An 11,470-nucleotide genomic window follows, 5' to 3' on the forward strand; every position below is an offset into this window, starting at 1 on the left:
ATTAATATGGCCTGTAAATCTTTTAATCAATACCTATATTGACAAAAGACATGGGAGGTTATTCATGAATTAATAACTACACCACATTGAATAATATGCTTAATTAAACTGATAAGAACATTAAACAACAGAGACAGGGTTGTTATATAAAATAACATGTGAATAAATAGTATTTTAGCTATCTTATATAGGTTTATGACTGGAAAAACAAGCAACACATTGAACCTAATGATGAAGAGAAGTGAAGTGGTCAGACAAGCAGATGACTCAAAATCCATACTATCCAAACATAATAATACAAACAATTGATTGAAGTTATATAGCACTTTTCTACCAACTGAGGTACTCAAAACGCTTTACATAGTAGGGGAAACTCACCTCATCCACCACCAATGTGGGGCAGAACGAATGTTAAATTAATGTACCCAAGGCCATTTTGGATACCTTGGTCTGACTCAGTGTTTGACTGTGTGAGCAGAGCTGGGTTTGTGTTTGGTCTCTGGCACCTTTAGGCAGGACAGACAGGGAAACCCATCCAGGCAGACATTGTAAGAGTGGAGGAGAACCTTCCAGAAGGTCTTCTTACCGTAGATAAGAACCAAGGAACTGAAAGTGGTATAGATGGAGGTGAAGAGAAAAGAGAGCAGAATGGCATTCTCTTTCTTCACCGTCACCTGATAGTACACATATAGCTCAACCACCATGAAACAGAGGAAAACAACCACCAGTGCGAGGGTCATGCGTATGACCCGCATCTCAGAGCCCAGCTTGGGTGCGTGGGAACCATTGGTACTGGCCTTCATGTGCTGGAGATGGATGCCCAGGTGAACAGAGATAGATATGCAACACTTTACCATCAGAACTCCTGGTAGGATGTCAGAGAGGACTAGATAAACAGTGTTATAGATCATGCCAGGGGTGTCATTAGGCATGACGGCACCGCAGTCCTTGTTTTCCCATGTGTTGTTCTCAGGAACGAGGACAGTCAGCATGGGCAGACAGGTGCTGAGACCACAAATAGGGATGACCAGGACCACAGTGGTGACGTGCTTCAGGATGGCCTCCTGAATCTTGGTGTAGCAGTGGATGGGCTCGATCACCAGCTTGGTGCTGTAGTAGAAGGTCAGGAAGGAGGTGGTCCACATGATGGTGAACTTGAGGCTGAACACTATCAATATCATTAAGGAGTAGAACAGCTGTTCCAGTTGGCATTCTTTGTCTATTTCGTTCATGGTCATCCAGAGATAGCAGAGCAGCTGGTGAGCTCCACTGGCCAGGGACAGGGCTGTGATGATGGTCTCACAGGGGGTCCAGTGTTTGTTCTGCTTATAGCTCTTCAGACTCATCAGAAAGATGAACAGGTTGAAGAACATGGTGAGGACAGACATCAGGCCAGTTATGACCCAGATCGCCACCTTATTGGCTCCTTGCATGGTGCTGTTGGTTCTTTAAACAATGTCCACCAGCTAATTCTAGGTGTTCTAAGATGTTGAAGTGTTCGAGATTGAGGGGGAGTTAGTGCTCAAATGTTTCAATACCATATTTTGCAAGCCTTTTTAATATGGCATTTACTTTCAAATTCTTCACTTTTTAACACAGACAGTCACAAGGGATTTCTTCATTTGAATCAGACCGACACATAGCCAGGAGGTTTCTGTTCTCTGTGGAAGAAATGTATGAATAGAAAATGAACTGGAAAACATTTAAAAGTCCATAAGGGTAAGGTAAGCAATTACAACATGTTGAGTGTGGTTATTTTGGATGCAGCTTTACCTCAGAAAAAGATCCCTTTGCGTCTGATGTTTTTTCTTGGTTATTTTAGTACACCGTGAAATAGGTTGTCTGATTCAAAATCTTAGCATTGAAGATGAAAATGTAAACAAATGTCAAAGGTCGGCTTTTAGAAGTTGCCTGAAGATGTTGACTGAGAATGGCATCACAAGTTGAGGCACAGACCCTTTGATTTCAGAGTAGCCTGATTGGAATTTATAGAGAATTCACAATAGTATTTGCATGGTGGTGATGGCAGGGTATTTCCATGGGCCTGGGGTGAAGATGTGTGCATATCCGGTGGAATTACTGTATGAAAAGTACTGCAGCATGACAGGTTTGCCAAACCACAGATACTGAACAAAACCTCTCAGGCAGGAGGTCCAGTGTCCATGCAAATGTCCTTCCTGGAGCTATGGCCACAGTTTTACACATCATTATCCCACAAGGTCGATTTATGTGTCATAAAGGGGGCAACCTGCCTTTGGCTCACCTTTATATTCTGTGTTAATTCAACACTTTACAGCAGAGCTGTTCAATTCTGGTCCTGTAGAGTCGAAACGCTTCAGTTTTTTGTTTCTACCTGGTAGTTAATTCCACTCATCTGGTGTCCCTTGTTTGAATCAGTCCATGATTAGGAGAGGATGAAAACCAGAAGTGTTTTGGCCCTCCAGGACCGACATTGAACAGCTCTGCTTTACAGGGTCAACCTTGTGAAGCAATAAAGCATTCTGCTTGGCAAGACCACAATGTAAATGTGCTTAATTATTTGTGGCAGGCTTGAATCTATACTGAACGAAAATATAAACGCAACATGCAACAATTTCAACGATTTTACTGAGTTACAGTTTATATAAGGAAGTCAGTCAATTGAAATAAATAAATTAGGCCCTAATCTATGGATTTCACATGACTGGGCAGGGGCGCAGCCATGGTTGGGCCTGGGAGGGTACGGGCCCACCCACTTGGCAGCCAGGCCCACCCACTGGGGAGCCAGGCCCAGCAAATCAGAATTAGTTTTTCCCCACAAAAGGGCTTTATAACACACAGAAATACTCCTCAGTTTCATCAGCTGTCTGGTTGGCTGGTCTCAGACGGTTCCACAGGTGAAGAAGCCGGATGTGGAGGTCCTGGGCTAACATGGTTACACATGGTCTGTGGTTGTGAGGCCGGTTGGACGTACTGCCAAATTCTCTAAAACGACGTTAGAGAAATTAACATTACATTCTCTGGCAACTCTGATGGACATTCCTGCAGTCAGCATGCCAATTGCACACTCCCTCAAAACTTGAGACATCTGTGGCATTGTGTTGTGTGACACAACTGTGTGGCCTTTTATTGTACTGTGTAATGATCATGCTGTTTAATCAGCTTCTTGATATGCCACACCTGTCAGGTGGATGAATTATCTTGGCAAAGGAGAAATGCTCACTAACAGGGATGTAAACAAATTTGTGCACAATATTTGAGAGAAATACGCTTTTTGTGCGCATGGAACATTTCTGGGATCTTTTATTTTAGCTCATGAAACATGGGACCAACACTTTACATGTTGTGTTTACATTTTTGTTCAGTATAGGATATACTCATAGTATAGTATGAGGAGTCTGTAAGTCACAGGTGTCAAACTCATTCCACAGAGGGCCAAATATCTGCGGGTCTTCACTCTTTCCTTGTCCTTGATTGATGAATTAAGGTCACTAACTCCCCACACCTGGTTGTCTCTGGCTTAATTGAAAGGAAAAACCAAAAACCTGCAGACACTAGGCCCTCCACGGAATGAGTTTGACACCCCTGCTATACTAATGCTGCGTTCAAAACAACTGGGAACTCAACAAAAAAAACGAGCTCAGAGTTGGAAAAATAGATTTGAACGGTCGTCCAACTCGGAATTGCAACTGGGGACCTCTTTCTAGAGCTCCAATTTCTGACCTGAAGATCACTGACGTCATGATTTGACCTCTTATTTTTCAGAGTTTCCAGTTGTATTATGCTCTATAGCAGTATCAAACTCATTCCATGGAGGGCCAAGTGTCTGCTGGTTTTTGGCTTTTCCTTTCAATTAAGACCTAGACAATCAGTTGAGTAGAGTTCCTTACTAATTAGTGAACTTAATTAATCAATCAAATACAAGGGTGTAGTGAAAATCCGCAGACACGCGGCCCTCCGTGGAATGAGTTTGACACGCGCTCTATAGTATGATAATGCACAAACAAAAAAGAGAAAGCAAAAACCCAGTGATGCTTGCAGCCAAATCAATCCTTGTAGACATTCCACACTACTTCTACTTTGATTGAAAGATTCCTTTGATCATAGACTTTCTGCAAGATTTTCTCCTCTGAGCGGTCTGCCTTTTGAGGCCAGTCTGCTTCATACTCTCGTTAAAACATTTTCTATCAAAATCAATATCATATTCACATATCTGACTGGCACACTTTCCAACGAAAGTCTGTCAATCAAATCTGCAGCACCACTAGTCAAAATGAGTTCCCTCGTGAATTTGGCTTGGCGTGTTGAGGGTGGGGTCATTTGCTTTTTTCGATTGGTGACACAGATTAATCACATGCTTGATAAACAAATTCAAATTCTAAAAATAAAAAGGCCTTTATTGTGAAATAATAGAAAAGAAGACACACATTTTGGTTACTTGTCTCCAGGGCAAATTAAAACATACATAGATAAGATTTAAAAAACATACACATTTGACATTCACTGCATATATACATACACTTTAAATAGAACCTCTCGCTTTCTCATTTGCAAAATCCTCAATTCAACTAAACGTGACTAAAACATTATCCACTGCACCAGTAGTCCCCAGGCTAAGCGCAGGGTGGATGTGGCTAGGAGCGGCGCTGGAGAGGAGCAGAGCATTCCCAATTTGACTGGTGCTTGGAGCGACATTTCCAAAGGCTGTAGCATCAGCCTTCTCGCAGGCTCCAATTTCGCTCCAGTAGTACTCATTTCACGAGCTCAGGGCATGCCCGGCCCAGCATGCATTTGTAGTCTACTTGTGTGCTGCTATCTATAGCCCCTTGCTTTAGCTACTGTCATGGAGTTCGCTAAATATTTTCATAAAGAAACTGATGAAACACACAGGTGCTAAATCAAGGTTGACTTACAACGATGTGTCCACAGCTAAATAATCATTGTGGAATCTGAAAATACACGTATTCTGAAAGCATTATGGTGTACTTACTACATGCACATGCTAAAAGAAAGGAACAAGGTGGGTAGATAACTAAGTGTGTCATTGTAGCAAAGTATTTATAAACAACAAAATCTGATCTCTTAAAACATTTAGTTCATTTTTGTTCTATTATCTATACAATAGGCCATAATTGATTTTGGCCCAATAGGCCTGGCATATTCCCACGTTCAAGGAGCTTTCCATTTTGATTGGGTTATTTTGCCTAAAAACCTTTAGGCCTACCTATAGAAAAATAAAAAATAAAACTCTGCATCTCTGCCCAGCCTGGCAAGAGTGGCCAAAAGAGTGTTTAGCATCCCAAGTGGCTCTGAAAGTGTGGAGAGGATATTCTCCGCTGCTGGCTGGCTCTCCAGGCACCATCGCATGAGCCTGAAGCCACAGACTGGCCAAACTTGTGTTTCTAAAAATGAATTCAAAGGCACTAAGTCATTTTTTCGTTTAAATGGTATTTAATTCTAAGTAAGTCACAGCCTATACGCGCAATTAATAGACTACAATGATTTAATACAACGAAAGGTTGTTTAAATGCTGAGCCCTTTATGTCCCTACCAGCCTAGTGTCGCACTCGCAAATGCTTCACTATGTATTTCTTGTAAACTATAGCCTTGAAATAATTGAAATAATATAGCCTAAATCATTCATTTTTGTTCCTTCTTAGGCTCCCTGTCTGGCTCCTGACCTATTTAGAGTGTTTATATGCTGTTTAATATGACATGTAGCCTATTTGAAATTATGTGCGCTTCTTACATTCACCTTTTCATGTTTATTGAAATATTTTTCATTCAAATCCATATTGTTTGGTTTCAATGGTAGGTCTAGGTAGTCACAAAAATAGATGGGGGTTGGTTAAATTGTGATTTGAATGAATGGAGCGAATTTGGAGCAGCAGTTTTTTTTCCTGTGAGCGCGGAGCAATTTTTAGCTGAGCGTTTGGAAAGGACATGAACGATCTTGTGCAAGTTTTAAATTGACACAATACCTGTTAGCAAAGGTGTCAGCTAGATATGATGTGCAAGAGCTTGCAGGGATTTGTAGTCTTGCATGATGTCTACTTTGATGCTAATAAAATTTTTCGAAACAGAGTAAATAGTGCCGAATATATTGATAAAAGTAACTTTGTCTTAGAGAGATTTACATGGTTATCAAAACGTCACGCCAGGGTAAGCCTACACGAAACACAGCCCTTATTTTAAGTGTTTCTAAAATCCCCTATGGGAAAAATTAATGGAGGAAAAACGATTGAAACCATTTCCCTGTTTGACCACTAGGTTTTAATGGATATTATGACACCTCCACTGTGGGGCTCTATGCCTGCATGTGATAGCTGTTTATACTGAAAGTTGGTAAAATGTCCTAAAACTGACACTTAAAAAATTTGATGAGGTTTCTTATCCCAAACCAAAATATTGTTACACAGGGTAGCCATAATTGTTGTCATATTTCAACACAGGAGGGGCCTGCTGCCCGCTGTGGGCGGGCATGCCTTTGCTCCTGTCTGTGTAGATGCTGCTGTGGCCTGATTCTGTCCTCTTGGGCTGGCCCTTTCTTACGGAGCTGTAGACCACCCCGGGGTGGGAGCGGTAGCCTAGGACCGAGCGGAAGCTGGAGTTCCTGCTGGTGGGGCGGCTCTCTGGGGCTGGGGCGTCCTCCCTGGTGGACAGGGGCAGGGCCAGGCCACAGAGGAGAAGCACAGAACGGTAGGAGTTAAACTCATTTTACAGTTTGTCTGCTGCAGCATGTAATTCTTGGAATGTATGGAATGTCATATTTCATACCTGATTTCATGGGCAACCTCCTTCTCATAGCGACGCTTGTGGCAGCAGCAGACCAGAAGCCAGATGAGAAGCAGGAGGAGGAGCAACAGTAGCAGGGCACCAATCACACCACCCGCTATGATCCCTTTTTTGTTGGAAGCTAAAAGGTAATGATATTCAGACAGGTTCCAAGGAATAGGTCCACACATGTGCACAGTTTCTCACTTTCTCCCAATTAACAGGCTTAAAGAGATTTGTGGTTTTAAACTTACGGTTGTATGCGTGCAGGGTGTATTTACACTGCCCTTTGCCAACAGTATTCGACACCACACACAGGTAGTTTCCCATGTAGCTCTCTGAGTGATTTCTTATCATCAGCCCTCCAGTCTGAGAGTCTAAAAACACCCACAAAGACAATCACTGCCAGCTACAAGATACACCTCACGCCTCAGTATATCAACATGTACTGTACAATAGATCTATGGTTCTGTGTGCCATGTCTTATCTAGAGGCTTTGGTTCTTGGTTCCTACTTTGTGTTGCTGTGGGCGGGATGGCCCCTCCACTCTCTCTGGTCCAGACATAGTTGAGGGGGGTGGATCCCACGGAGGACTTGCATTGAAGGGAGACATCGCTCCCCTTCTCCTCGCCACCTTCAATCCAGCACTTAGGCATTGATGGAGGGACTGGTGCAAGAGAATAGAGGTAAAACAGTGTCTTTGGAAAGATTTCCTTTGATGTACTGTACCAGGGGCGCAACTTTCACTGGGGAGGTGGAGGACATATCCCCCCCACATTCTGAAATAGCATGTTTGTCCCCGCCAGTTTTATCATTGAAATGTGATACAAAACGAGGCAACGGTGTGCTTTAGGACCATGCGGACGCATCCGAGTGGTCGGGTAGGCTGTTTGGTGTGTTTATCCGACTTGATAAAACAATTATTATAATAATGTCTCCCCCAGTTCTAAAAGCAAAGTTGCGCTCCTGTACTGTACATATGCATTTTCCCAACCGGCAGGTAGCTTAGTGGTTAGGAGCGTTGTGCCAGTAACCGAAAGGTCGCTGGTTCTAATCCCCGAGCAGACTAGGTGAAAAATCTGTCGATGTGCCCATTGAGCAAGACACTTAACCCTAATTACTCCTGTAAGTCGCTCTGGATAAGAGCGTCTGCTAAATGACTAAAATGTAAATGTAAAATGTAATAGCAAAATGGGCCATTGTGTAAACTTGTTGATTTCTTCTAAGTGTATTTCCACCAGAGGAAATTGGGTATATCGATAGCAACAAAGGAAAGAGGTGTGGCTGCTGAATGGAAGTATCGGAGATAACAGGGCGTTAACATTCCATCTCAGTGAGAGAGCAAATTTTTAAACAGATGACACATAACAGTAGAATTATGAAACTGGTAAAACAGAAACCATTCTGGGAGGAGCGGCATTCCTCACCCATCACTACCAGAGTAATTTTTTGCATGTCGACACCCGGCGCCTTCTTGACTTTGCACTGGTAGGTGGCTGTGTCTGAGACCTTCACTGCAGCGATGGAGACGGATGCGTCTCCCAGTGTGGGGTCTCCTGTGAAGGACATCCTGGTAGACAAGCTGAGGTCCCCATAATGCAATTTCTGCCCTCCTGAATAAGATAATATCTAAGAGATAGATTCGGTTCAATGACAAAAACCACACAACACAAGTATTGATAACACATATTCAGAACACGTTTTTTTACTGAAACAGTGAGGATAAGTTAGCATGTAGCTAAACAAATTTCCAAGACTAGTCTGACATATATGGTATGAGTGGATGTTAAGACTAACACATTCATTTGACAATGCATGTTTCATCTCCAAACCCTTCCCATAAGTTCAAGGATCCCCTCTGTCCCCTGCTCTGTAGTCTCACCAGCTGGTCTTTCTGGGTCATGTCTGGACGGACGTTCAACCACTCAATGTCCAGTTCTCCTGTGTCAGATGGGTCAAGGGTGAAAGTGCACCCCAGCATGACTGTCTCCCCCTGGGCTCTCTGAATGGTCTGAGGCCCTGTGGATGTTATCCGAATAGCCTCTAAGACATCTGAGGGTTCAGAGAAAAACACACATTCAGGATTGAAACTTACAAAGAATGTGGAGTCCCTCAGGCAGGGATGTACAGTGAGGGAAAAATTATTTGATCCACTGCTGATTTTGTACGTTTGCCCACTGACAAAGACATGATCAGTCTATAATTTTAATGGTAGGTTTGCACACATCTCAGGAGGGATTTTGTCCCACTCCTCTTTGCAGATCTTCTCCAAGTCATTAAGGTTTCGAGCCTGACGTTTGGCAACTCGAACCTTCAGCTCCCTCCAGAGATTTTCTATGGGATTAAGGTCTGGAGACTGGCTAGGCCACTCCAGGACCTTAATGTGCTACTTCTTGAGCCACTCCTTTGTTGCCTTGGCCATGTGTTTTGGGTCACTGTCATGCTGGAATACCCATCCACGACCCATTTTCAATGCCCTGGCTGAGGGAAGGAGGTTCTCACCCAAGATTTGACGGTACATGGCCCCGTCCATCATCCCTTTGATGCAGTGAAGTTGTCCTGTCCCCTTAGCAGAAAAACACCCCCAAAGCATAATGTTTCCACCTCCATGTTTGACGGTGGGGATGGTCTTCTTGGGGTCATAGGCAGCATTCCTCCTCCTCCAAACACGGCGAGTTGAGTTGATGCCAAAGAGCTCGATTTTGGTCTCATCTGACCACAACACTTTCACCCAGTTCTCCTCTGAATCATTCAGATGTTCATTGGCAAACTTCAGACAGCCCTGTATATGTGCTTTCTTGAGCAGGGGGACCTTGCGGGTGCTGCAGGATTTCAGTCCTTCACGGCGTAGTGTGTTACCAATTGTTTTCTTGGTGACTATGGTCCCAGCTGCCTTGAGATCATTGACAAGATCCTCCCGTGTAGTTCTGGGCTGATTCCTCACCGTTCTCATGATCATTGCAACTCCACACGGTGAGATCTTGCATGGAGCCCCAGGCCGAGGGAGATTGACAGTTCTTTTGTGTTTCTTCCATTTGCGAATAATCGCACCAACTGTTGTCACCTTCTCACCAAGCTGCTTGGTGATGGTCTTGTAGCCCATTCCAGCCTTGTGTAGGTCTACAATCTTGTCCCTGACATCCTTGGAGAGCTCTTTGGTCTTGGCCATGGTGGAGAGTTTAGAATCTGATTGACTGATTTATTCTGTGGATAGGTGTCTTTTATACAGGTAACAAGCTGAGATTAGGAGCACTCCCTTTAAGAGTGTGCTCATAATCTCAGATCGTTACCTGTATAAAAGACACCTGGGAGCCAGAAATCTTTCTGATTTAGAGGGGGTCAAATACTTATTTCCCTCATTAAAATGCAAATCAATTTATAACATTTTTGACATGCGTTTTTCTGGATTTTTGTTGTTTTTATTCTGTCTCTCACTGTTCAAATAAACCTACCATTAAAATTATAGACTGATCATTTCTTTGTCAGTGGGCAAACGTACAAAATCAGCAGGGGATCAAATACTTTTTTCCCTCACTGTAAGTGTCAGACTAAAGTGACAACTTCTTAATAGGGAAAAACTGCATTAGCAGTTCACAGAAGTGTAAATGCCTTACTGACAAATGTGATATATCCAACATGTAGGTACATGTAGGACAGACACTGGCTATTGGATGCAGCAGACACTGGCGTTGTTATGACCTGGGACATTGTCTGGGCTCCACTCCACTACTGTTTACATTAAGTGACATAAACCTGTTGTGTAAGAATTCACAGTCAATGCCTGTCACACAGTGGAGTGCAGTGGAGGCTAGAAGGGCCCAACATAATGGATAGCATGGGGCGACTAGGTTGGGAAACACTGATTTATTTGACAACTCACCTGTATTGAGATAAACTGTTACCACAAACATCACAGCCAACTGTAGTCTTGAGCATGTAAGACACTTTCGCATAGTGACCATATTGGTAAACCTGTATGGAACATCAAGAGAAATATGATTACAATTACTAACTGAATTGTTTGAATGTGTACTTCCTCATCGTGATTTCAATCTAGTTTTATGAGGATACATTACTCAGCTAACAGGTAGGTAGTCTTTATCATGCACTGAAACTCCAACGATAAAAGGACACTTGTTTTCCCATAACAAAATATGCTCACTCCTTCTGAGGGGGATAGATAACCCTGGACAGAATGTTGGACAGAATGGTATATATCCATTCTGTCCAAGACTAGGGGAGGGAATACTACAAAAAGAGGACATATACTCTACAATATAACCAACTGTATTTTACGTAAGTGTTAATTACTCCCTGAGTGAGGAATTTGTGTATTTAACTCTCGATTATATCAGCACATATTCATAATATTTTAGCAGTATTTAAGACAACAATCAAACAATTAATTAATACAATTTACCTTTCTGTTCAGCAATATTCCAAAGGTAAAGTAGTTTCCAAGAGGCCTGACAGACTGAAACAGCACAAAACTTTTGCTTCCCTTCCCTTCAGTTGCACTCACCTGAAACTGTGACCTCAGGCCACACCCTCTCTATTTCCATACGGTGCTTCCCCTGCTTCTTCTTCTATGGTATTATGGCGGTCCACAAACATATGTTAGAGGTGCATGCCGCCACCTACTGTGTGGGCTGTGTATCAGCCTACTGTTTTGGAGTGTGAATTCATTACACTTTGTGACACAGAACGGGGAGAAAAA

At 42.9% G+C, this 11,470-nt stretch overlaps 2 protein-coding genes across 2 annotated transcripts; both read right to left on the minus strand.

Annotated features, from left to right (window-relative positions):
• Window positions 1-455: 455 nt before the first annotated feature.
• Window positions 456-1,433, minus strand: LOC121583969. Its single transcript, XM_041899820.1, has one exon. It carries the CDS (start codon window positions 1,431-1,433, stop codon window positions 456-458), a length of 978 nt encoding a protein of 325 aa, XP_041755754.1.
• A 4,785-nt stretch (window positions 1,434-6,218) lies between these two features.
• Window positions 6,219-11,258, minus strand: LOC121584161 (coxsackievirus and adenovirus receptor-like). Its single transcript, XM_041899998.2, has 8 exons — window positions 11,174-11,258; window positions 10,634-10,725; window positions 8,636-8,805; window positions 8,181-8,382; window positions 7,268-7,420; window positions 7,008-7,130; window positions 6,757-6,895; window positions 6,219-6,631 (listed from the first exon to the last, which is right to left on the minus strand). The coding sequence occupies exons 2-8, from the start codon at window positions 10,713-10,715 to the stop codon at window positions 6,391-6,393; spliced, it is 1,110 nt and encodes a 369-aa protein (XP_041755932.2). The 5' UTR covers window positions 10,716-10,725; window positions 11,174-11,258; the 3' UTR covers window positions 6,219-6,390.
• Between the last annotated feature and the right edge of the window lie 212 nt (window positions 11,259-11,470).

The sequence above is a fragment of the Coregonus clupeaformis genome, chromosome 16, assembly GCF_020615455.1.
Source record: "Coregonus clupeaformis isolate EN_2021a chromosome 16, ASM2061545v1, whole genome shotgun sequence".
In the NCBI taxonomy this organism is placed as follows: Eukaryota; Metazoa; Chordata; class Actinopteri; order Salmoniformes; family Salmonidae; genus Coregonus; species Coregonus clupeaformis.